The sequence below is a fragment of the Spermophilus citellus genome, assembly GCF_964194105.1.
Source record: "Spermophilus citellus genome assembly, chromosome: 9".
NCBI lineage: Eukaryota > Metazoa > Chordata > Mammalia > Rodentia > Sciuridae > Spermophilus > Spermophilus citellus.
Genome location: NC_138191.1, coordinates 24,678,541 through 24,705,339, shown reverse-complemented (window position 1 = coordinate 24,705,339; position 26,799 = coordinate 24,678,541). Strand labels below are relative to the sequence as shown.

Sequence of the window (26,799 nt, the reverse complement as noted above, 5' to 3'; positions counted from 1 at the left end):
CTTGCTACTCCATGGGGACATGGGTTTGGTCTCAACAAGGACCAAGTTCGAGAGTACACACGACGGTCACAATGGCTGCTGAGACAGCTCCCTCCCGGCATCCACCTCCCTACTGGTTGGCTCGTGGTGTGGCTATTGATGTTAATGAGGTTAAGGTCAAACCTGACCTTAACATGGACACTTCACCAAGGATGGGGGACTCTCCATTTTGTAACCAAGGAATACCCTGGACATTATGGCCCTCTCAGACTGGTTGGCCATCACTCACACGCAGATTGTTATGACATTGGGTTCCAGGAGAGCCCTAGGGACCAGGGCTCAGCAGTACCATTCTCTCTCCTGGGTAAACAAGTTAAAGTACCATGCTTCCCTGCCTGCCACAGGGGGTAATGATGCCACCCCCATACACAATTTGCCATTGTCTTATAGTTTCCTTTGGGGGGAGGTTGGCCTCTGCCTCTCTTTCCCACTACTACGGAAAGCACTGGACCTGAAGACCCCTGAGGGTCTTCAGAGGGTGCTGCCTTCTCTCAACGTGAGTTGACGCTGATACTTTATAGCTTACTCTGAGGAAGTTGGCCAGAATCCACTATAATGGAGGGAGCAATCCAGACAGAGGAGGCAGGACAAGCTAGTCCTGAAGCCCTCCTCATATGGGCACCTGGTGACATGCCTGTGCCATTCTCAGAAGCCCTGTTGAGCAGGTTAGAGGCAAGCAGAGAGGAAGGAAGGAAGGAAGAGAGCAAAGGAAACATAAACTCAACTAAATTCGATTTTGGCTCCTTAATTTGATTTTAATTAATCCATTCATTAAAAATTGGCTCCTGAAAAGTTTACTTTGAAATTTGACCAGCTTAGTTTTCTTTTTTTCTGAAAACCTTTCTATGTTTCCTGGGCCTCTTCCTCTCCAGTCTCTGGAAAACCCCAACTTTCTTGAAAGTTTGAGCCCACAGAGGCATCTGGTAGAGACAAAAGGAAAACTGGTTTCTTGGCTTGGAAGCACAAGGCCCATTGAGGGACTCCAAGTCACACATGGAGGACCCATGTGTCCATTTCCTGCCGTTATTGCCTCCTTCATGGGGACTGTGAACTGTGACCATCCTTAGGAGGGAAGGGTGAGTCCATACCTGGGAGAGTGCAGGAGGAGGGACCAAAGTGCCTGATCCCTAGGCTCACAGAAACTCCAAATTCCACTGCAGGTGAAGCCTTTGTCAAACTTCACTTAGCTCTCACCTGGTCCTACCAACTGGAGGAATCAGTTCCAAGGTAATCCAAGATGGTGGGTAAGCTTAGAAAGTATTTAAATCAGTGTATTATTTGCTTGTTTAGCCTTAGGCTTATGTCCTTAATCATGTTTGACTTAAGCTGAATTGGTTTGCCATTTCCTGAAGGCACAGAAATTGAATGGAAGGCAGGACATCCCTGGGAGCCCTGGCGGGGAGGAGGGGGGCAGGCCTGGAACTGAACACACTTAGAAGGCAATCGGGAACTGTCCTTATTGGAATTGTGCCCAAGAGCAAGTGAAATGCCACAGGAAGGAAGTAAGGGTGGCTCATTTTGTGAGGCAAGTCTATACAGAGCTTCAATTTTCTGACCTGGTCCCTCACAAAGCTGCTGGGGATGGAGGGGGTAAAAAGGTCTGCGTGTTAGGGACATCTTTACTGTGGTTTGGGACCCAGGGGCCATCACTGCTTTTAAAAGAATGGCGCCGAATCTGAGGATTTCAGATGATGGAAGGTGGGGAACCTGAGCTGCTGGGCTGTTGGGGTGGACTTGATTTGAGGGAAAGGCCACGGTTAAGGAGGTCCATATCAGGCTGCTGGCCATCCTGGGATCTTCCACACCCCACACCCGAGGTTGTTGGTGGGAGGAAGGTGAACAGGTTCACAAGATTCCTGTGCTTGATGTGGTAGCCCATCTTTCTGCCTGAAACCTCAGGGGTTCCTTTCTCAGGACTAAAATCTGCAGGTGAGAGAAGCGATGAGAGGAAAACACTCCTTGCAGAATACTGAGATACTAATATGAGCTAGGAATAGGTGATTAAAGGTGTTATTTTGTTTGTGTCCATTAATTTATGGATCTGAGTACATGTCTGTATGTCGTGTCTATTGCGTGTTCTTGGGTACGAGTGCTGTATTTTGTATGCCTAGTGTAAATATATGTGCATTGTGTGTACATCCTGAGTGTACAGAAATAATAGTGAAGCATCGTTTGTGTATTTTTCGACGCATATTCACTGCGTCCATGTAGTTTTGTGTATTTTGCATCTGAGTTACAGGTTGTGTGTTTGTACTTGGGGTATGTAGTTTTCTTGGAGGTGTTCTGTGTTTTGATAAGTACAGTCTATGTCCAGGATGAGTGTGTATATTTCATCTCTAGGTAAAACCATAAATCTTCTGTGTCTGCCTTTTATATGAATTTGGCCTGTGTGTATTTCGCATGTAGGTTGCATGTTTTGTATTCGTGTGTGGCAACACTGGATCATCATTTGGGGGGTAAATGTGCATATATGTGTGTTGGACATTTTATAGTCCCCAGCCAAGGATGCTATGGAAAGGTATCTACCATCTAACATAGGTCTCAAGTGTGGATTGTTTTAATTTTCTGTTTTCCAAAGGTCTGTGTCCCTCCAACCCCAGGTCCTGAAATTCAGCACCACCTCCCGTGAAGGAGAGGAAGAGACGCACAGAGGCTTTGTGCTGGGCATGAAATGCCCTGCAGATACCTGGGGATGTGGGTGACCAGGAACTAATGAGCACCCTGGGCCTAGCACCCTGAGCTGGTGCCCCACCCCCCAAGACAAATGAAGGTGCCAACTAGCCAACAGTGAGACCTGGGCAGGAGCCACCACTGGACAGCCTGACCACCCTGATTTGCTACATTTGGGAAATTTAAGCCACAGTGTAAAAAGGCAAAAAACCCAGTCTGGTGAGGCAAAAGCCACCCCCTCCCCAATCCCAGGCTTAATCTACTCTCTATTTTTAGGCTATACAGTGATCATTTATTCCTTACCTGTTTTGGTAAGGTGGGGGACAATTTTTTTTAATCAATTCTCTCTCTCTCTTTTTTTTAATCAGCTCTGGTTCCCAGTTAAAGGGGGAGAAAAATCGAGTCTGATGATTGAAATGATGGTTTTGGATTGTCTAGGGATCATAACCCTTGGTCCTAGATTTTAGAAATTTCCACATAGAAGGGTCTCCCTTTAAGTCCAAATCAATGAAAGTTGGTTCCCAGGAATCCTATTCTTTGTTTCAAAGCAGGGGATCCAGACTGGCTCTCTAGGGATGGGTTCATGAAAGTGATGGATGCAGAGGCAAATGATACTGAAAACCAAATTGGGGGTGGGAGGGTGGGCAAGATGAGAATGAAGATGATATCAGGACGGACCATCCAGAGGAGGCCTGGGGTGGGTCTGGCCCAGGACAGCTGGAGCTGTGAGGGCCCTAGGGCCCTTGTGCACTCAGTAAGACAAGCTTCAGCCATGGGAAACTGAAGCTGCAGCACATGGAGGGCAGAAAGACAATTCTAACGTCTAGAAATCCATGAAGACTGGAGTATCTGAGGCAATGGCAGCAAACCCAGGCCCAGCGGGGTTACCAATGAGACCAGTGAACCCAATGGGCTTCTTACCAACCCACTGAGCAATGGATTTACTCCTGAACCTGAACTCCAGAGAATGAATATATATATATGTGTGTGTGTATACGATCATACACACACATATGTATGTATATATATATATACTCTAGTGCACATAGTCAAACACATGCATAAATTGCCCTGTGTCAAAAATATTGCATAAGCTTATACAATGTTCAAATGCATTTTTTTTCCTATAACTAGCTAGGTAGATGAGCACATGAGAGAGAAATACCCAATATATAGTTATATACACTGGATCCACAGACCTGCCTATCCTCAGGACTGATGCCCTGGTGCAGTTATGTCTATGACTAGGTTGATTCCTAAGGTGCAGTCATGTGAGTGTTTAGACACTGCTTTCCCTGCTCATTCTTCTGGCTTGACAGAGGTCTGCTCTTCCATTGAAAGAACAGAGATGGGTGGGCTGGAGGGCCAGATATTTTGGTTCCCCATTCCCAATAGCCTATTTTTCCCCCCTCTGATGGAGGGCTTTTGCCTTCTGATGGGAAAAAACCCCTAGTTCAAAACCATCCCAAGGCTATTAATACTCTAAATATGAATACTGTGTAGGCTACTAAGAAAATAGATTATCTCCTGTGTTTTAAATATTGAGATTCATGCAATGAACACCCATGCAGTTCTATCGCATCACTGGTAAATTTCACTGCAGTGTCAGTGTAGCTGGGCCACATCACTAGGAAAGCAGATGTCTGCAAACTCCAGTGTAAACGAAGAAATCAGACATATTTCTGGTGACCCTGAAGCCTGCAAAATGATGAAATCTGAAGCTGAGAGGTCCCTTGGTTTGGTACCTTCGCCCCACAGGCCCTAATGGAACAAATATTGAAACTTGACAACTCACATTGGGTCATACTAACTGTCCCTCCCCCAGGCTTTCCTCACATCTACAGAGAAAAAGCAGAATGCAGCATTTTTTCGTTATGAAACACAAGCCTCTGGAGCATCTACTTGGCAACTGCAATTCACAAACCCCAGGTTGTGACACAGAAAGTAGTTCCAACACACACAGTACTGTGTGTTCTTTTCAATGCAAAAATGGGAATGACCTTTCGAATAATCACCAGAGCTTTAAAGCTAAGCCATGATGGTATTCCTCTGGGAAGGGGTAGGTGGGCTCAAGTGGGTGACAGGGTGGGAGGAGGGGAGTGCATCTCCCAGGTGTTGTGTGCATTTAACTAGGAAGGAAAGGGAGTGCTGATATGGTGGGTTGTATATTGGATATGAAGTGGCCTCAATGTGACTTTCTGAAATCCTGGCTCCATAGGTGACGCTCATCTTTGGAAACCCAAACCCTGAAGCCGGTGATGAAGATTTGCATGAAAGCTGTGATAGATATTCTGCATTCTAAATCAAAAATCAAAAGGTCAAAAGTCACTTGCACGACTATTGCTTTCCATGCAGAACCAGATGCACACTGTAGAACACACTGACTACAATGCAGGCTATTATGCAACATCTGCATTAGTTCCATTGAGCTGCGAGTATGTTAATGGGTTTCAATCAGACATCAGTTAACATTTTGGTAATATTCACATAGTTTGTGTTAGCCAAGGTGCAGTTGGCTGTTTTCAAGTTTTCCTCTCTAAAGTCCTCATTACTGTTGTTTACTCCCTCCTGGATCTCCATGTAATCCGACTTACTAATAGTAGAGGCACTTCTACTTTTCTTTAGGTCAGGGGAGGATGGAATCTTTGGACAGCTTGTCACTTGTAAGTACTGGGCCTGCTCCTCTCCCTCTGTCTCCCGGTGGTAGAAGTAGTTGAAATTAGACACTATGACAGGGACCGGTAAGGCAATGGTTAACACACCTGCAATTGCACACAGGGAACCCACTATCTTTCCCCCAATGGTAGTTGGAACCATGTCTCCATAGCCTACAGTTGTCATGGAGACGACTGCCCACCAGAAGGCATCCGGGATGCTGGGGAACTGGGAGTCTCGCTCATCGGCTTCTGCAAAATAGACAGCACTAGAGAAAAGAATGACCCCAATGAAGAGGAAGAATATCAGGAGGCCCAATTCTCTCATGCTGGCTTTGAGGGTCTGACCTAGAATCTGGAGACCTTTGGAGTGTCTGGACAACTTGAAAATCCTAAAGACTCTTACCAAGCGGATGACACGGAGGATGGCCAGTGACATGGCCTGCTGGCCCTGCTGGGCATCCTCTGGCTTCTCAGCCAGCTCTGTCCCCAGAGTGATGAAGTAGGGGATGATGGCCACAATGTCAATGATGTTCATGATGTTGGTGAAGAAACCAGCTTTGCTCGGACAGGCAAAGAACCTCACCAAAAATTCGAAGGAGAACCAGATGATGCAGAGAGTCTCCACAATGAAGAAAGGGTCGGTGAAGGAGGTGGACTGCTGGTACCCGATGGTGCTGTTGGAGTAGGTATGGAAGGTCACCCCACCACCATGCATGTCTTCATTCTCATCTCGGAAGATGGGCAGTGTTTCCAGACAGAAGCTGACGATCGAGATCAGAATCACCATAACAGACACAATGGCTATAATCCTGGCAGGCCCTGAGCTCTCTGGGTATTCAAAGAGAAGCCACACCTGTCTTTGGAACTCATTTTCAGGCAGAGGACGTTCTTCCTCCTTGATGTAGCCTTCATCCTCCCGAAACATCTCCATTGCTTCTTCTCCCAGTTCGTAAAACCGTATTTCTTCCGAAAATATATCTAAGGGCACATTCACAGGTCGCCTCAGCCGGCCCCCAGACTGGTAGTAGTACAAGATGGCATCAAAGCTAGGGCGGTTGCGATCGAAGAAGTACTCGTTTCGGAGGGGATCAAAGTACCTCATCCGCTTCTTAGGGTCCCCTAAGAGGGTCTCTGGAAACTGGGCTAAGGTCTTTAGCTGGGTCTCAAACCGCAGTCCTGAGATGTTGATCACCACCCTCTCACAGCATTCGTGGTCTGCCTCTGGGTCATAGGTGTCCTGTGGGTGCCCAGGGAGGGCAGCAGCCTCATCTGCTGGGTCTCCAGTGGCCACTGTCATAATTGGGACTGAGAGGAGCGCCTCACGCTATGCCTTCCAGCTGCCTGGTGGCAGGGGGCTCAGGGTGCTGCTAACGGCCCCAGGAAACACAGAAGCATTAGCTTGAGCTCCTGCAGGAGAGCCCCCCAAGCTCTCCGAGAGCTGGAGAGGCAGCCTCGCTCGGCTGAAAGACAGAGGCAGTTAAGGACATGAGACCAACCAGCACTGGCAACCCTACCATGGTTCCATGGTTGCTGCTTGCTGTCTCCCATCTCTCAGCCAAGAGTCCAGAAACATGACAACTACTACCACCACCACCACCATCACCACCACCACCACCACCAAACAGCGGAATTACTTTCACCTTGTAACTTGTCTGGGGCCAGAAGGAGCAGGGAGGAATCTCTCAAGGAAGCTCTGGAATGCCTTGCACTGGGGAGGGCTGGGACAGTCTCCCTCTGTACCACACAGCATCCTGGGGTATAAAACCCAACTAGGAGGCTAGAAGGGACCCCTGTCCCAGGAAGGGCACTGATGTCTCACATATACCTGCACCCTGGGATCTTGGACCTAGCTAGTCCTTCTTCACTGATCCCACCCCATGATTTTACACATGGCTGTTATTAAATGATAGATTGATTTACCTGGCCAGGCAGGAACCTCTGGCTCTCTTCCTTGTGAAGCAGATCAGATGCTGTAGGAATCCTCGATCCACAAACAGGCAGCCCAACTCCCCATCACGTCTTCTTACTTGAGCTAGAAATAATGGTGAGTCATTCTGGGCAGGAGGGCAGGCTCCAGGTCCTGGAGGTGAGCTCTAGGGCTGGACTGGGCTGCAGGGGCAGTGGGGTGCCTGGCCAGGGGCATACAGGACTTGAGAACAGCAGAGCTTGGGTCTGGAGCCTTTGGAAAGAAGGAGGTAAGATGCACAGCTCAGCAAAAGCCGGAGTCCTCCTGGCTGTCCTCAGGAGGTGTGACGTTGCCTGGAAAACAGAGCAGCAAGGTGGAACCTTGGCTTTGGGGCAGCTGGTACCAAGATTTAGGAGGGCTTGGGCAGCTCCCCTCACTGCAGGTGACAAGTCCCGTGACAACCTTTCATTTTGGCTGTTCATGGTTGAGAACTACCCCTTAGCTTCCCAGCCTCTTCTGGGCAGGTTTTCTTCCCATCAGCTGGAAACACTTTTCCCCCCCAGGGAACAAGCCTTCAGGCTTGACTGGGCTGCCTTCTCCAGAGGCCTCTCCAAGCTAATCCAGACCCCTCGTTTCCAGCTGCCATAATGAGCGACTCCGGCAAAGCACCCCCCCCACCCCTACCCCATGTCAGGACACACAGCTCTCAAGGGGAGGACTTCCTCTCCGCAGTCTGACTACAAGCTCTGACCTCAACCGTGTCCTGACAGAAGAAGCACCCCACCCCCTTCCCAACCCGCGCACTCCTTCAGAGCTCATCCAGGGAGACCCCACACGCAGCAAGGTCACCCATGTAGAAAGCTGGATGGCCTAGTCGCTGAACTTACTCTCCCTCCGGGATCCCTGGGCCGTAGACCTCCCTCTGGGCCGGGTGGCATTTGAGCTGGCCAGGGGCTCGACCACTGATTTCTCCCCAAGAGAAAATCCCTTACATCTCCTCGGCAGGGAGCGCTGAACAAACGCTCAGCCTGCTTGGCTGCTAGGCGGCTTGGCAGCCGCGAGATGGGGAGCCTGGAGAAGGCTGGCTTCCGGCCTGGCCCCCTGCCGACCCAATCCCGCCGGCCCCAGGGCGGGGAGGGGTCTGGGCCCTCTCCCCATAGCCCCGGGCCCCAGCCGGGATTCCGCGGGGCGCGCTCCCTGCACTGCTCCAAGCCGGTGACCAGACCTTCCAGCTGGCCGCGAGCGAGAGCGCCACCTTAACCCCTTCCTGCCTGGTGCGGTTAGCTCCGGCTGCGGGCCCGAGGGCAGCCCTGCTTTCTCCCCCGCCAGGTTCAGCGGAGGGACCACCGAGGCTCCACCTCCACCCGCAAAAACAGGAGACTGAACTCTGGGGGTGGGGAGTAGGTTGCACCAGGCTGCTGTCCCAGATCCCAGCCTGATCCAAAGCACGGGTGGTTCCCGGTAGCCCACGGCCCCTGCAAACGGGGAAAAGACCCTCTCTGCAGTGAAGCCGTTTTTATCTCGTGCCAGACCCAAGTGATTCCAGTCCTACCAACCCGCGCTATTTACCAGACATGGTTATGCTGTCGGCTGCACTTCCCATCACCCGCCAGCTCCTCTCTGCGCCCTCCGCCCCGCGCCACGCCACGCAACCACAGAGGGTCCCCGAGCCCATTCCATGCACTCTACTCCTGCGGGGCGCAATCCCCCTGGCCCTCCCGGGGCTAGGACACGACTGGCAGATATCCGGGGTTGGCACCGGCTCACCCTCCCGGGGACCAGCCCGACCCCGCAGCGCTGCAGGCTGCGCCGCCGGGTGCCCTGCAACCCTTCTGGGAGCCGCAGCTGGGCAGGGGAGGTACCACTCAGGCCAATATCCCGACACTGATTTACTCTTCCGACCTGGTACCGGAGTCTCCATGTTTCTCAGTGACGGCCAGCGTCGGCAGGATCCCGGCACAAGAGGCGGCGGCGGCGGGGTGCGGGCGGCCAGCCGGGAGCCGGTTCTGCAGTCCCGCGGGCGGCGCGTAAGGAGCGCCCGGCCGCCGCCCGCAGCCGCACCGCGCCGCACCGCGCCACGCAGCGCCGCACCTGGCCCGGCAGCGAACTCGAATTAAAGGGCCCGGTGGGGGCCAGAGCCAGCAGGCGCACTTCTCGCCGCCACCAGCTCGCTGGCGGTCCAGTTGAATCCCCTGGCCTCGACCCCCACCCCACCAGGAAAACACCCCATTCTTTGGTGTAGCCCAATTTACTAACCAGAACCTGGTGCAGAACTCAGTTGAGTGTTGCCGGGGCCCAGAGAGATGGAAGGGGCACAAGTTGAGGAGTGCTCAGGAGAGGCTCTTGCCAACCTAATGAAGTAGGCAAAGAGGAAACAATCAATAGCAGCTATCCCAGGCCCGAAGCGGGATCCAGCCCCGCGGGAGACGTGTTGCTATTATTACCACGCTGCCAGACAGCATCTGCAGACCCTAGACCCCCTCCTTGTCCTCTTCCTCCCGTGTCCCCCCTTTCCCAGCTCTGCGTCCCATCTTGCTCTTACCCAGCGAATATTTGGCTTCTCAGGGGAATGCAGCAGGTGCGGGCCGGCTGCAGTGTGGCAGAAACTCGCTGCTGTGTTTGCCCCCACCGGGAGGAGCCGCAGGAATAGGGATCACTGCAGGGCTGGCTATCTTGCTTCTCCAACTGCTTCCCCGCAGGACCTTGGCCAGGAAAGACTGGGGAACACGCAGTTGCCCTTGGGAAGGGCCAGCTACTGGACCTTTTCGCAGATCTGGCAAAACTAGCTGGTCAATGGGTTTCTGAACTTGGGGGTGCAGCTCCGAGGATTCTGGAGCGCAGCATAGGGGGAAGTCCTTTACTTTTAGGAGAATGTGCATAAGGAGCCCAGTCCGCTCTTTGTTTAGATGTGGGATACCAGGAGGTCCAGGTTGCTTTTGGAAGCCATATGAAAGCCTCAAGCCTTTGCTAGTTCTGTTCTCTAGATCCCTATAAGAATCATGCAGGCAGGTGTACCAAACAAAGTTTCCTGGAGATAAGACCACAGTAGACACAGAACTCTGGGTTCAGAGGGGCCTTAATATGGAGAAGACTCCTGCTGGCTCCTCCCTGCTCTCGGAATTTCCTGCACCCCATGATGGAAGCTCTGAGAACCTATAATGTCAGGCTAAGTGGGATTCTGGCATTTCATCTAGGTAGTCTATGAGATATAGACTGAGGTTCTACCTAGAGTTGCACTCCTGGAAACCTCTCCTGACCAGCGCTGAGGGGCTCTCTTTCTCCTTGCCACTCTGGGTTCTCATCTCCATTAAACTATAGTCGTTTTATACATCTGATCATGTCTATATATTTTCTTTGCCTTTGTTAAAACGGAAAATGTGGACAGAGAAAAGCCCATGAGGGAGAATTGATAATCGTTCTAATTTTTGACATGTGGTGACCATATGGTAAGCACCTCTAACCTAGCGCAACACTGAATCCTCGTGACTCTATGACATGGTGTCTACATCATTACCATTTCATAGGAGAGGAAACTGAGCCAGAGAGAGGGGAAGTAACCTGTCCAAGGCCAATAAGTCTAGACTCTTAAGACTCAAATCAGGTATTTTCATCTCTCTCTTTGGCATCTTTTTTTTTGTGATTCCAAATTGTTTTACTTTTATTACAATGTTGTAATAATCTTTTTTTTATTGGTTGTTCACAACATTACAAAGCTCTTGACATATCATATTTCATACATTAGATTGAAGTGGGTTATGAACCCCCAATTTTACCCCAAATGCAGATTGCAGAATCACGTCGGTTACACATCCACAATTTTACATAATGCCCTATTAGTAATTGTTGTATTCTGCTACCTTTCCTATCCCCTACTATCCCCCCTCCCCTCCCCTCCCCTCCCTTCTTCTCTCTCTACCCCATCTACTGTAATTCATTTCTCTCCTTGTTTATTTTCCCATTCCCCTCACAACCTCTTATATGTAATTTTGTATAGCAATGAGGGTCTCCCTTCATTTCCATGCAATTTCCCTTTTCTCTCCCTTTCCCTCCCATCTCATGTCTCTGTTTAATGTTACTCTTTTCTTCCTACTCTTCCTCCCTGCTCTGTTCATAGTTGCTCTCATTATATCAAAGAAGACATTTGGCTAGCTTCACTAAGCATAATCTGCTCTAGTGCCATCCATTTCCCTGCAAATTCTATGATTTTGTCATTTTTATTGCTGCATAGTACTCCATTGTGTATAGATGCCACATTTTTTTTTTATCCATTCATCTATTGAAGGGCATCTGGGTTGGTTCCACAGTCTAGCTATTGTGAATTGTGCTGCTATGAACATCGATGTGGCAGTATCCCTGTAGCATGCTCTTTTAAGGTCTTCAGGGAATAGTCCGAGAAGGGCAATAGCAGGGTCAAATGGTGGTTCCATTCCCAGCTTTCCCAGGAATCTCCAAACTGCTTTCCAAATTGGCCACACCAATTTGCAGTCCCACCAGCAATGTACAAGTGTACCCTTTTCTCCACATCCTCGCCAGCACTTGTTGTCGTTTGACTTCATCATGGCTGCCAATCTTACTGGAGTGAGATGGTATCTTAGGGTGGTTTTGATTTGCATTTCTCTGACTGCTAGAGATGGTGAGCATTTTTTCATGTACTTGTGGATTGATTGTATGTCCTCCTCTGGCTAAAAGCATGCAATGGAGGAAGGATAGCATCTTCAACAAATGGTGTTGGGAAAACTGGAAATCCATATGCAACAAAATGAAACTGAATCCCTTTCTCTCGCCATGCACAAAAGTTAACTCAAAATGGATCAAGGAGCTTGATATCAAACCAGAGACTCTGCATCTGATAGAAGAAAAAGTTGGCTCCGATCTACAGATTGTGGGGTCGGGCTCCAAATTCCTTAATAGGACACCCATAGCACAAGAGTTAACAACAAGAATCAACAAATGGGACTTAATTAAACTTAAAAGTTTTTTCTCAGCAAGAGAAACAATAAGAGAGGTAAATAGGGAGCCTACATCCTGGGAACAAATTTTTACTCCTCACACTTCAGATAGAGCCCTAATATCCAGAGTATACAAAGAACTCAAAAAATTAGACAATAAGATAACAAATAACCCAATTAACAAATGGGCCAAGGACCTGAACAGACTCTTCTCTTTGGCATCTTATTTTGTCCCCTGTCACTACCTCCTAACTAGCCTTCGGGGGATGTTATCCTCCCTTTCCCTTCTAAGTCTGACCTAAGTGTGAATGACAATGAAAAAGACTTTAACAGAAGAAGAAGGAAAAGGAAAAGGAGTGATGGGAGGGGGGTGGGGAAAAAGGAGGGGAAGAAAAGGATCACAATAAGAGTTGTTTAGGAGCATTTCAGGCTCCTTCCCTTAAGGGTACCTCTTCCAGTTTCTTGCTATGGCAGCATGAAAGATGGCAGTGATATAAGAGGCTGGGTGGGGAATGGGAAAATAAATAAGGAGGGAGATGGATTACAGTAGATGGGGTAGAGAGAGTAAAAGGGAGGGGAGGGGAGGGGGGATAGTGGGGGATAGGAAAGGGAGCAGAGTACAACAATTACCAATAGGGCATTATGTAAAATTGTGGATGTGTAACCGATGTGACTCTGCAATCTGCATTTGGGGTAAAATTGGGAGTTCATAACCCACTTCAGTCTAATGTATGAAGTATGATATGTCAAGAGCTATGTAACGTTGTGAACAACCAATAAAAAAAAAAAAAAAAGAAAGATGGCAGTGAAATAGTAAGCCCGTGCTCAGCATTGACACTTGCTAGCTATGAGAACTTGAGCAAGTTATTGAAACTCTCTGAGCTTCAGCTTCCTCATCTGTCCAATGAGAGAGCAAAGCTACTAAAGCTACTTCACAGGGTAGCTTTTAAGGATTAAACTAATTATAAGCTGGCTTCATTGATGGGCTAAGCTAGCAGGTGTTCAATCCCTGCACTACCTTTCCAATCCTATAGAGGTCGCCATTTGGCTTTAAAAAATAGAGTCACTTGATCTTTTCCCTAGGGCAGGGAGACGCCCCCCCCCCCCAAAAAAAAAAAAAAAAAACCAAAAACCCACTCCCTTCCCCTTTGGTTTGGTTTCCTGCTTGGGGAAGGGTTTTCTTCAGTGGAGGGAAGGGCTGTGGTGCCCACTGCAGTGATTGGTGGGCAGTTATTTAAAAGAAGAGCTTATCTCAGAAAGTCAAGGGTCATATATTTTCTCTCATATATGGAAGTGAGAGAGGAAAAAGGAAAAGAAGGTTGGGGAGGACTGGCATGAAGATCTAAGGGAGGTCAGTAGAGTAGAGGAAAGGGAGCAGGTGGACGGAACAGGGGAGGGAAAGGGGTATACTGTGGAGTGATACTGATTGTGTGCATGTATGAGTATGGAACAATGAATCCCACCATTATGTACAATTACAATGCACCAACAAAAATATGGAAAAAAATAAGAGTTTATGATGGTGTGTGTGTACACACATGCACTCACAATTAGCTGCTTAATGGTGAGGTTGGGACCAAATTTAAGATTGTGTGACACTGCAAGTCACCATGCCATTCTAGTTGGGTGTCAGGCCTCTGGCTAAATTTCTGGTCTCAGGAACATGAATTGAGTCCAGAAGATCTCAAAGACTCCCAGGGCACATCTACGTGGATCTACTGAAGAGAGTCCAGCTTATCAGGAGGCCTGTTTTAGAAGGGGGGGGCAGTACTGGTGTTGGTACTTAAGCTGTTTACACATTAACTCAGGGACTCAGGTAGCTGTGCAAGATTCTGGCCCCAAAGTCTGCTCTGGACTGGTTCCCAGAGTAGCTCTTTCAGTGCTTCTCAAATTTGTAAGCCCTGGGTTTAGCACCACTTATCCAGATGAAAGGGAAGTACAAGGCACAGCCATCTGATTAGGATTGTGTGCTGTGTTTTAGTTTTAGCATGCTGAGCTGTGTGACCCAAGGATATTCACTAGACCTCTCTATGCAGCAGTTCACTGGTGAATTAGAAAGGATTACATTCTTTCCACCCTCACCCCTTGCTCATAAGGTGCAAAGAAGGAGAAAAGGATGGAAACTAAAGTTCATTGCTGCATGTATTCAAATCTCATTTGTTAGGATCAAAGAGGATAATAATGTGCATGCATGTGCCTGAAGAAGCAAAAATCCCCTGTGGGAACCAAATGCTGGGAAGACCACCTTGTAGTTGCTGCTGTGGTGGTCGGGCCCTGCCCACATGCATTGCTCCTGACATTGGAGCACTTCTCTTGGACGTGGAATGGGCACCATTCCGGTTCCCCACTGACCTCAGAAGTCTGCTACTTAACTCAGATGTCCAGGTTGGCCTCCTGCTGGAAGCTTTCTAGATTAACTCCTGCTGCCTCCAGGGGCTCTGGTGTGGAACCTGACCCTTGGCTCAGGTCCTGAGTCAGCTACTCACTCATTCCACTCCTGGAAATACTGGCCAAATAGAAGAGTCTGTTGAGGGAGGGCTGAAGAGGGCAGGCCCTTTTGCACACTTGGACTGCTGCTCTGGGTCAGTCCCTCTGTTGTCTATTGTCCCACAGTTGGGTTCCCTCCTTCTACACTGACCCCCAGGCTCTTGCCTGGGCTAATAAATAGCACAGCAGTCAGAGAGCAGTGGGTTCCGGCAGGTCTAGGGCCTGATCCCAGGCCTGCCGTGTTTGAACTCTCTGATCATTTCCTCATCGGTACATTTTTACCTTGTGGCTGGAAGGCCGAGCACCTGAAGCAGGGCCCAGGCTATCTGAACACTAAGGCCAGCCCCTGGTGGCACTGTTCTCCGAGCTTTGCCACTGTCTTCTCCACTGGGAACAGAAGTCGGGTGTTTTGCGATGAGCTGTTGTGGCAGATGCCTTCTGTGTTCCGGTCACCTCCCCTCGGGCCACCTGTGATTTCAGCTGCCTGTGGAGAATGATGCCTGAACAAGTCACCATCCTCTGGCTTTTCTGATTCAAGGTTCTTTCTGAGGCTGTGGTGGCCCATGTGAGCTGCCAGGGTGGCAGGAGGTTGGGGAAGGCAACTCTATAGGCTCCGGCCTTCAGTCCCTAACCAGAGAGTTCAGGTTGGACAATAGCCCCCTGGATGGCTCCCGTCAATATGGACTCCCAGTTGCTCACAGTGGTAACCGCCCCATCTCGTGTCCATCTGACTGAGGCAGGACAAAGTCCAGAACGAATGTCTCCTGACCTGTTCCAGGCAGCTCGGCTGTTTCCCAGCCCTTTCCATGGCCAGCGGGCTGCCCGGGTCCTCTGTCTCCTGCACAGGAATCTCTTTGGCCCTACTTCCTTGTGCTGTGAGAGACACTACCATCCTCCCAGCTGCCCAGAACACAGCCCCAGGAGTTCTCTCTCATCTTCCTCCTCCACCTCGATATCCTGCACATCTAGCCAACCACCTGGTCTAGGCATGGTGCTCTCTGATTTCCTCTCCCTCTTCTGCTGCTCCACAGAAGCTACCAGCAGGCTTGATCTGGGTCCTTGTGGCCTGGTTGTGCCCTTACTGTAGCCTGCCTTCAAATTAGCTCCTCTCTGGCCTCTTCTCCCACCGTTGCTACAGCAATCTTTCTAAAATGCAAATTAGATCATGTCCTCTCCTTTACTCCTCTTTGGCTCCTATTGCTGGGATCAAACTACATTTCCTAAAAGATAAACAAAGCCTCTTGTGATCCGATTGTCCCCTGCCCTCCTTTGTCCCCACTCTAGAAGTTTATACTGGTCTCAAGGTCTACACCTTGAGAGCTCTAACAGGCTTCAACCTGGCAGATGAGGCTAAAACTTGAAGTGAGAGAGGCCTGGGGTGGATTCCTGCTTCTTCCACTAGTCATCCTCTCAGAGGGTGCTACTTCCTCTCTGAGCCTCAGGTTCCAAACTTTCAAATGGGAATCATCTTGCCAAACTCCTGCTCTGAGGACGAAAAGGATGCTGATCCCAGTGACCTGCAGGAAGAGCTCAAGAAACCTGAGCTCATGCATGTTCGTACTGTAGAATTCCATACGGATGTTTATTAAAAAATCAATAAATCACATCTTCAGTAAACAACAACCACCACCACAAGAACAAACAAAAACAAGCAAAAACCCCTTGAGCTTCTAGGTCTTTCGGCTTTGGCTTCAATGGAATGCTCTGTTCTCCTCCTCCCCATTGCCCACTGACTTCTGACACTCAGCTCAAGGCACATCTTCTAGGCAATCTTTCTGGGCCTTTTTCTGGTTTCCATTCACTTATTCTATGCCTGGGACCCATACTCACCACACCAAGTCTCTTGGAGCCCTTCTCAATCCCATGCTGTTCTTCTACTAGTGGGGAGCACCCCAAGGGCAAGGCCAACTCTTCTGGATTTGCATCCTCATGTCTGGTCCAAGCCAGGCACGGAGCAGCTGACATGGCAGACTCCAGCAAATGCCCGAACTCTGTGGTGCTCCACAGCGTAACCATCTCCCCTTGCCTTGTAGCCCCTAGATGTGATGTCTCTAGAAGGCTCCTGCTTCTGAAGAACACTTGAGTTGCCGCAGGGTCAACCCCTTCTCTGCTACTACCTAGGGGACTGTGAGGTGTGTGACCTTGGGTAAGTCGATTCCCCTCTTTTGGGCCTCATTTTCCTGACTTGTAAAATAGGAAACCTGGGCTACATGATGTTATCTGACCTTTTCTTGCTCTATGATTAGTTCTTTAGCTTCACTTGCTCTCCTAGTGGGGAGCCCCAAACTGGCAATGGGCATACCTCACTTAATCTCCATTAGCAACCTTTTTTTTTTTTTCTCTCTACTGTAACTGTTCTCCTTAAAGAAATTGAGACTGAGAGAGGTTGTGTGACCTGCTCAAGGTCACATGGTTCTAGTAATAGGCAGAGCTGGGATTTGAGGCCTCTCTGAGCCTTACCTTAGCAGTTCCCCATCGCAGCTCACAGCCTGTTTTTTTTTTTTTTTTTTTTTTTTTTTTTTTTTTTTTTTTTTTTTTTAGTGGGAGGAAGGATTTTTGGAGATGCCGGATCACTTTGAAAATGAGTGTTGTAAAAATTCAAAACAGTGCAAACCTAATGCTCAGCGCATCTTAATGATGTTCTCCTGAGTTCTACCAAGGGTTGAGTTAAGGGAGCTCAGGGGAGCTTCAGTTCTGAGGCCCTGCAGGGAGGAAACAGGCCTGAGCTGCAGAGAGGGGTGGGTTAAGGCATGAAGAAAGCTTACATTTAGTGGAGTAAGACCCCCTGCCAAAGGAGACCCTACGGACAGGGCCTGATTACCACTCAGAGATTGGGAATGCCCTCCCCATAATGTGAAGGGGGTAGCGGGGGCCATATGAAAGACAGGATAGAGGTGTTATCAGATAACAAGTGCTTGCTGAGTGGAAGGAGGCAGCAGGTCTTGTCTGGGGAACGTGGATCTAGGGTTCTGGGGAGACTCAGCCTCTCTGACCTATCTTTGAAGCAGGGACAGGGAAAAGGTAGAGAATGGAGAAGGAGGCTGAGACATCTTGGCAACCTTCCAGTGTTGCAGAGCCAAGGTACATCTAGAAAAGTGGATTGAAGATGATCTAGGAGTGGGAGAGAGCCTGGGAACAAGAGGGACAGCTAGGAGGAGGGATGCAGTCAGAAGGCACCTGATGGAGAGCCTCAAGCTCTCCCCTACTCTTGGCACTCACTGCATGCTGTGCACCTGAAATTCCAGCATCATCCCACACTGCCACTCAGTGGCCATGTGGGAGAGGTGCAGGGAAGCGCCAAAAGGAAGCAGCAAGGGAGATGGCAGAAGGGGAAAGCATCGTCATACCAATGCAGAAAAAGAGAAAACTGAATTTCTTCCTGCTTTGAGGACATGGGGAAGGGCTCCTCATGGGTTTCTGAGCCTAGTAAGAACCAATGTTTAAGTCTTGAACTCTCCAAAGGGCTTCTTCTCTTCTCTGACCTCTGGCCACTAGAGTCAAGCCAGGGCTTCACCAATTCACAGATCCCCAAGTCTCCCCAAGGAGGCAGGAGTGTCTGCCGTCCCATCCCCAGGCTTTGATTTCTGGGATGATGATGGCTGAGCATGCAGCTGCTATCCGGCCTTCTCTCTTGGTTCATCTGGTCATGGTCAAGTTCATGATTGTTGGGGCAGCACAATGGGGTTACTGGGGGCAACGGTGGCATGGGTTGAAGGTCAGACAGTGGAGCAATTTCACAATGGATTGCAAACCACTTCCTTTCCCCTCCAGCTGCACCCTTTCTAAGATCTGTGAGCTTTTAGGAAATAAGCAGAAGGAGGGCGACAGGGTCCAATCTGTGTTTTAGAAATATAGTTTAAGAAATGTAACTAGGAATGAAATTTGTAATGGAAATATAGTGCAATGAATGATCTAGGCAGGAAACTAGTAAGAAGACGGCTGCTCAACTGGTGAGAGATGTCAAGGGTCTGAACTCAGGCCATTTGTTCATAAATGAAAGGTGGAAAGAATGAGGTAGTGATGATGATGGTAAAGAGAAAAGCGTCGTCAGGAAGATACTGGGAGGATGTCGGTACAGTTCAGTGGTCAGTGAGAAGAGAGCAAGTGGGGAGTCCTTTTGCCAATTGAAGGAGCCAGAAGCGTGGTGTGTACATGTGTGCCTGTGTGTGTGTGTGTGTGTGCCTTTGTATGTATGCTCATGTTTGTGTTGGGGGATGGCACTCACATGGTGGAGCAGTTCTGGCAGTCACAAAGTTTGTGGGGCCACTATAACAGTCCTGTCCATTGTGACCAGGCAGATGGTGATGGTGGCCTGATGCTCAGGAGAAAGGCTGGGGGCTAGGGATGGAGATGTGAGAGCCATCATTATGGACAAGTATTTGAAACCATAGAGAAGAATGAGATCCTCCAGGATGTCAGTGTCGATGGAGAAGGCAGGAGGGTGCAGGACAGACAGAATTCTTTAGAGCATTCACCAAGGAGAGGAAGGGAGAGGGGTGTGCCCCTCCCTGCTTTTGCAGCACAATGGCATGTGACAGGGCTGGACATCCCTGTCTCCCTACTCAGGGCTAATGTTTATACTACATCAGGATCAGGACTTTGACTTCAGGTCAGGATAAAAAAAAAGTATTAGCATCATCTGTAGAGTTAAAAATAATACTTTAAAAATGTGACAACGCTTCATTGAGCTTTATCCAAAGTAGCCTGTCCTTCTCATTCTTTGGCAGAGAGAACAGTGGTCTAAAGATAAGGGTGTACATCCAGATGTGGGCCCTAGGGAGGGGAAGCTGGGGGCATGTTGAGCCAGATTGGGAGGAGGAAAGACTCCTGAGCAGGCAGAGACTAGGGGGAGGAGAGAGACAAGGTGGCCTCCTGCCCTTAAGAAAACACTGACTGGTAGAGAGATGGGCCTGTGGGTGGTCAAGTGCTGGGCACTGAGATGCCTTAGGTGCCTGGTTCCTTGCCAGGCAGCTGGTGGGACCCAGGAAGGACTCAAGACTCACTCTGTTCCCTACACAAGCAGGGTTCCACCTCCTTTCATAGACTGTACACCTCCTAGTAGGACAGGCCCAAGGCCGTGGACAGCACCCTGTCAACTGGTAAGAAAAGACTTTTCCTCTTCTTCTAATTCCTCCCTGGAGAGTCCTAGGAGCCTGGAATCCTGACTTCCTTCCACTTTGTCAATTACGTGGCCTGTGGCCTGGGAAATTACCAACTCCCTCCATTCTTTCTTTTTGGAATTGCCTTGGGTGGGATTTCCTTTGGAGGTCGACTGGGGAAGCTTTGGCCCTAGATGACAGAAGATCAGGAAAGTCATGAGAGAAACACAGGTAGGCATGGGGCGGGGGCGGGGGGGGGGCGGGGAGATGGCCCTGCTCAGGTGTACATAACCCAGTACTTGGAGCCTAATAGGCAGCTCAAGGTTGGCATGTCCAAAATCAAATTGCGGTTTCCTTCCCCAACACAAGCAAACACCAGGAGCCGCCATGCCCTGCCCGCTCCCCTGCACCAGGTCTGGTATCAACATTTGTCCTTGCCTGAGCTCCTTCCAGGCCTCCTTTCTCCTACCCATGCCTCCTGAAGCCAGAACCATTAGGGGAAAAAAAATCAGGTCGTGTTACATCTTTGCTCAAAATTCAATGCCTGTTTATGCCCTCAGAACTACAGCAAAAGTCCTTCTGTGGCCTAGCAGGCTCTCTACCATCTGTCCCTGGATACCTTTCTGACCTTATTTCCAACCATCCTCCTCATGTTCACTTGGCCTGGATCAACTCCCTCCTTGCTGGTTCCCAATCCCAGCAGAGGTGTCCCCAACAGCTATGTGTCGCCTGTCCCTACTCCCGGGAGACTCTACCCAAACACTCTCATGACTCCCTCCCTTCCTTTATGGTCTCTGAACATTACTTCCAAGAAGCCCGACACCTAAGGGAGACCTGTCTTAACCCTGTGCCTTACACACAGGAAGCGCTTATCAACCAGAAGGTAATCATATCCTGGCCTGTGAGCTCTCCAAAGGCCAGATGTATGCGCGGCCATTGGCCACCAGAGGGAGCTGCACGCGGTGGCGTCCGCACTCTGCGTCTCAGGCTGCGGCTGCAGCAACCTGGGAGGGCTGGCTGTCCTCCACCCACGCAGCACCGGGAAGGTGGGGACCCAGAGAGACACAGTCCATGGTTTCTGCACCAGCAGCGCTTGGCTCCCCGCATACCTCCCAAACCAGATCCTGGGGGCTTACTGTTAAAAAAGAAGGGCAGGTGAGATTTAGAGAGTTTAAAAATGCGTTTTCCCACCTATTTGTCAAGCCCCAAGCCCCAGCACCTCTAGTCACCTGAGGTCACATCTCTTACAACACCCTCCCTTCCTAGTCTAAAAATACAGAATCTGGAAACTTCAGTGAGGTTAAGTAGTATACATCTTCTGCCTGGCAAACCCCTTGGAGCCTTGCCTGAGCAGTTGCCACGTGACTAGGACAGAATCCAAGGGCCATGGCTTTATGTACATGGGTCCTAAAAGCAAATGTGGCTGTCAGCAAATGTGCCTACTTCCTGAGGGCAGAGTGACTTAAGGAGAGGAGAGGGAGAAGAATGGGTGGGTGAATGGGGGGGAGAATAGGCACTAACTTGAGGCCTAGAGGGTCAGGAGGGTCCTATCAAACTTGGACCACAGACCAAATTTCATATCTGAACCTCACTCCTGCCCTCTCACACTCCCATCTCTCCTTTCAGATCCTCCCTCCTTCTGAGAACCTTGTGCAGGCAGGCCAGGCTTGGAAGTCCTCGCTTGGTCAGTGTCTTAGAGGTCACCTCAAATGCTCCTGATGTGTCCAGCATCCATTTCTAGGAACTCACTTCTCACTATTCCCGCCCCTTCCCAGTGCTGTTGCTGGGTTTTGGCTCACTGTGACAGCCCCACCATGGTCAACAAACCTGCCTCCCAGGCATGGGAAATGTCTCTCCCATTACCTTTTCTCAGAGGCAACACTGTGTGGCCTTCCCTTAGCACAAGGCCACAGGGTGGGGCAGGGCACTGGCAGTGAACTGCTGGTCTAACCAACAGATAGCCCATAGTGAATAGGTATGCATGTGTGTGAGTGTGTGTGTGTGTCAGAGTGTGCACAAGTGTGGAGTCCGACTGGCATTTGCCACGGGTGAAGTCAGCCTCCCAGATCTCTCATCTTCTACACAGCTTGTGCTTTTTGTTCATTTTTGTTCTGAAAGATCCTCCCCGCCCCCAGGTACTGGGAACAAAACCCAGGGGTGTTTTACTACTGAGCTACATACCCAGTCCTTTTCTTTTATTTTGAGACAGAGTCTCATTAAGTTGCTTGGAGCCTTGCTAAGTTGCTGTGGCTGGTTTGAACTTGTGATCCTCCTGCTTCAGCCTCTGGAATCACTGGGATTTCAGGGGTTCCCACCGCACTTGGCCTGAAACCTTCTTTTAAAATATTCCCCAACCTTCCCAAACGCCCTGTGTTTTCAGATCATATTGACTGATTTTATTATGTAATTATGAAGGTGCCTATCCACTGTTAATCATCTGAATGTAATAAAAAAGCCAACATTGCTGCAGGCCAGTGTGAGTTTGTACTCTCTCATTGAAGTGTGAGAATTCAGTCCAAAGTAAAGCCTTTTGACATTCTCTTTTGCTGTGGGGTGTGACTTTGCCTCAGGTGTTTTGGTATTTGAAAACCACAAAAGCACCCGGTCTTGTCCCCTTAGATACTGAAGCTCTGGGGATTCCTGGGTACAGACACTAGCTTTGGTGTGTGACTTTTTCTTTGCCACGAAGTCCCACTTATTTGTTGGGTGATTAGCTAACTTTTAAAAAGTTAACATACAAAATGGATTAGTAGGCCAATTTTAACTGTAACCTTCTCAGATAGCAAACCAATTTAGCTCAGTAAAATACAGGGGTCTCTGGAGCATAAGATTGTATATATAGTCTGATTATAACTCAGTTAAAAACAAGAATAAGGGATAGAATTTCTAGCTATGGCAGTGCAGAAAGGCTGACAAATCCTCATATTAAAAAATAATGTAAGACTAGACAAATATGTCAAAAATCATTTCTAGGCAGCAAATACAAATAGCACCTTGACAAGTTTTTTTTCAAGACAAATTGCTGAACTTCTGATAAGAACTTGAGAGCCTGAAGTGTGCTGGTTAGGACTGCTGGCTTCTCTCTATCCTTGGATTTAGTAGAGCTATGGCTGGCGGTGACCACCAGCTGCTTCACTGTGGAGGAGTCGGCCTTGATGTGCAGAGGAGGATAAAAGACCCATCTCCAGCAGGGTTTTCAGTAGAAGCAGCAACTTGATATAAAACAAATGGGAAAGTCCACAGCCAGCTTGCCTGAAGTTGTGGTGCTGTTCATAGTAGTGAGCAACCAGGACAGTATCCAGAAATTCCCAGGAATCTGGAAATAAGAAAGCCACAAAGGGAATATATATATATTTTCCACAGATCTTTGGCAGACTGTAAAGCCGTGCTCACGCATGTGGGAAGACCTAATAGAAATGAAAGCTGACTTATAAACCTTCCTGAGCTTTGAACATGCTCCCCAACCCACTCCTGGCTTTATTGGTAGAGGTTGGAAGACTGACTTCCTCAAGCAACTCTTGAGGACATCCTCTAAGCAACCATGGGCTGACCACTAAGCTACTCAGAAACAGGAGCAACCCCTTTAAAGCCAGGCTAAAAAAGTTAATGACAAGAAAAACAAAACAGAACAGAACAAAAAACCAAAAACAACAAAAACAAAACTGAGACATCAGCAATAGCAGCACCTTGCAAGGATAAGACATAACTCACAGATTAAATTTAGAAAAAACTCACAAAAACGAAAACTAAAGTCAAACCAAAACACAGCAGAAAACCAACAGTAATCCTCAGAGGAAAAACTTAGAGGTTAGAGTTGCTATAAATATCTAAAAAATGTCCAGTTTTCAACAAATGATAAGCTATGCAAAATAATAGGAACGTGTGTTCAATACCCAGGGTGAAAAAAGCACTTCAGAAACTTTTTGGTGGTTCCAGATATTAGATTTAGCAGAAAAAAAAACCCAAAGCAGCTACTTGTAAACATGTTTAAAGAATTGACACGTGTTTATTTTATTTTTATTATTATTTTTAAATATTTATTTTTTTAGTTATAGTTGAACACAATATCTTTATTTTATTTATATTTATTTTATGTGGTGCTAAGAATTGAACCCAGGGCCTTGCACATGCTAGGCAAGTGCTCTACTGCTGAGCCACAACCTCAGCCCCTTGACACAGGTTTAGTTAAGGGGAAATATGATTACACTGGCTCAACCAATAAGGAATGAAAATAAATAAATAGAAATTCTGAAAAAGAACTGCGTGTAACTTCTAGAATTGAAAAGTACAATAACTGAAATGAAAAATTCACTAGATAGGCTTGACAGCAATTTTGAGGGATCAGAAAAAAAAGCATTGTTAAACTTGGGGGTAAATCAATAGAAAAAAGGTGGGAAAAAGTGAATATACACTTACAATATCTTTTGGACAATTAAAAATGTACCAAAATATGTATAATGAAAAGTCTCAAATGGAAAAGAAAATGAGTCAGAAAAATATTTTTTAAATGACTGGAAATTTCTCAAATTTGATTAAAAAACATTAACATACAGATTTTAAAACCTCAATAAATTCAAATCAGGGTAGACACAAAAAGATCACATAATATTCAAAGAGAAAAATTTTAAAGCAGTAAGAGAAAAATGACCACAAACAAGTGAACCAACAATAGTGTGATTTAAAGCTGACTTCTCCTGAGAAATACAGAGGTTCCAAGACTGTGGAATGACATATTAAAAGCACTAGAAAAAGAAAAGTCAAAAGCAAGTTTATATACAGTGAAATATCCTTCAAAGATGAAGCAGATTATAATTGAGTGATTTTAAGAAATACAAAACATATAAATTAAAAAAATAAGACTTGAATGCAGTGAAATTTGGGGGATGCCCTTGAACATTAAGGGGAAATTTATAGAATAATATGCTTATATTCAAAAAGATCTCCAATCAATGAACAACCAATGACCACAGTTTCCAACTTACACTAGATAAAGGAGAGCAAATGAAATCCAAAATAAGCAGAGGAAAATAAACAATAAAGATTAGGATGGAGGGCTGGGGACGTGGCTCAAGCGGTAGCACGCTCACCTGGGTTCTATCCTCAGCACCACATACAAACAAAGATGTTGTGTCTGCCGAAAACAAAAAATAAATATTAAAAAATTCTCTCTCTCTCTCTCTCTCTCTCTCTCTCTCTCCCTCCCTCCCTCCCTCCCTCCCTCCCTCCCTCCCTCTCTCTAAAAAAAGATTAGGATGGAAATCACTAGAACAGAAAATAATAAGTAAATCAATGAAATCAATAGTGGTTCTCTGAGAAGATCAACTTGATAAGTATCAATCCAGAAAAGAGAAATAGCCAATATCAGAAATGAGAGAGATGACATTACTCTCAATTTTGCAGGCATTAAAAGGATAATAAAGGAAAATTTAATGGACAACTTTATGCTAACAAATTTGACAATTTTGGTGAAATGGATAAATTCCCAGAGAGACTCAAACTACCAAAGTTCATACAAGAAGAAATAAACAACCCAATACTCTTATGCTTACTTTAAAAATAAATTTGTAATTAAAAACCTGCTCACAAGAATATTATAGGCCCAGATGGGTAAACAAATAAGTGCTAATAAATATTTAAGGAAGAAATAATTCTATGCAAATTCTTTCAGAAAAATAGAAGAAAAAAATGCCTCTCAATTCATCTTAGGACGCCAGCATTACCCCAATACCAACATCAAAGATATCACCAAAAAGAAAACTACAGGCCAATATGTTTTATGAGCATTGATGCACAAACTAGACAAAAATACCAATCAAATCAAAATAATAAAAAAGAATAGTATATCATGCCCCAATGAGGTTTATTCCAGGAATAAAAGGTTGGTTTGATTTTTTTAACTTAATGTAATTCACCATATTAAAATATTTTTTTTTAAAAGGCAGAATAACATGTTCAACTTAACAGGCACAGAAATGGATAAATTCCCAGACAGAAACGAACTACCAAAGTTTATACAAGAAGAAATAGACAACCCAATACTCTTATGCTTTATACAATACTTTATACATTTGTCAAAATTTTAATATTTGTTCAGATAAAATCTCTCAGGAAACTGGGAATAGAAGAGAATTTTTTAAAACCTGGTAAAGTACACTCATGAAACATCTGAAACTAACATTATACTTAATGGTAAAAGGTCACATGCTTCCCTCCTAACTTCAAGAAGAAGACAAGTTGTCCATTCTCAATCTTTTTATTCAAGATTGTAGCCAGTGCAATGAGATAAGAAAAATAAACAACATCCAGATTAGAGATTAAGAAGTGAAACTGTTTCTATTCACAAATGACATGGTTGTCTGTGTAGAAAAACCAATGGAATCTACAAACGAAGTTACTGTAATTTATAGGTGAGTTTACCAAGATATAAGAGCAATGTACAAAAACCATGTTTCTGTATACTAACAATTAGACATTGAAAATTTTAAAAATACCATTTACAATAACATTCAAATATGAAATACTTAGGGACAAATCTAACAAAGAACACGAAAAACCTATACACTGAAAACTGCAAACCATTGACCTAAGAAATCAAGAGATATATTGTATTCTAAGATCAGAAGACTTGTTAGCATGGCCAGTGGTTTACCTATTTATTTATTTTTTCAAAAACCAACTTTTTGTTTTGTCAATTTTTTCAATTGTTTCTTTTGTTTCAATTTCATTAATTTCAGCTCTGGTTTTAATTATTTCCTATTGATTTTGGTGTTGATTGTCCTTCTTTTTCTAGGGCTTGAGATGTAGTGTAAGGTCATTTTTTTGTTGACTTTTTATTATTTTAATGAATGCACTCAATGCAATAAACTTTCCTCTTAGTACTGCCTTCATAGTGTCCCAGAGGTTTTGATATGTTGTATCAGTGTTCTCATTTACCTCTAAGAATTTTTTTTTAATTTCATCCTTGATTTCTTCATCATGCATTATTCAATTGT

General features: G+C 46.9%; 1 protein-coding gene across 6 annotated transcripts; it reads right to left on the bottom strand.

The window, feature by feature from the left end:
* Nucleotides 1–858: 858 nt before the first annotated feature.
* KCNA2 (potassium voltage-gated channel subfamily A member 2) lies at nucleotides 859–10,130 on the bottom strand. Of its 6 annotated transcripts, XM_081307633.1 has the most exons (4): nucleotides 9,815–10,130; nucleotides 9,529–9,623; nucleotides 7,287–7,625; nucleotides 859–6,826 (listed from the first exon to the last, which is right to left on the bottom strand). In XM_081307633.1, exon 4 carries the CDS (start codon nucleotides 6,661–6,663, stop codon nucleotides 5,164–5,166), a length of 1,500 nt encoding a protein of 499 aa, XP_081163759.1. In that variant the 5' UTR covers nucleotides 6,664–6,826; nucleotides 7,287–7,625; nucleotides 9,529–9,623; nucleotides 9,815–10,130; the 3' UTR covers nucleotides 859–5,163. The 6 variants fall into 6 exon arrangements, with proteins under 6 accessions (XP_081163759.1, XP_081163760.1, XP_081163762.1 ...); XM_081307634.1 differs by lacking the exons at nucleotides 9,529–9,623; nucleotides 9,815–10,130 and adding an exon at nucleotides 9,175–9,467; XM_081307636.1 differs by lacking the exons at nucleotides 9,529–9,623; nucleotides 9,815–10,130 and adding an exon at nucleotides 8,842–8,871.
* Nucleotides 10,131–26,799: the final 16,669 nt, after the last annotated feature.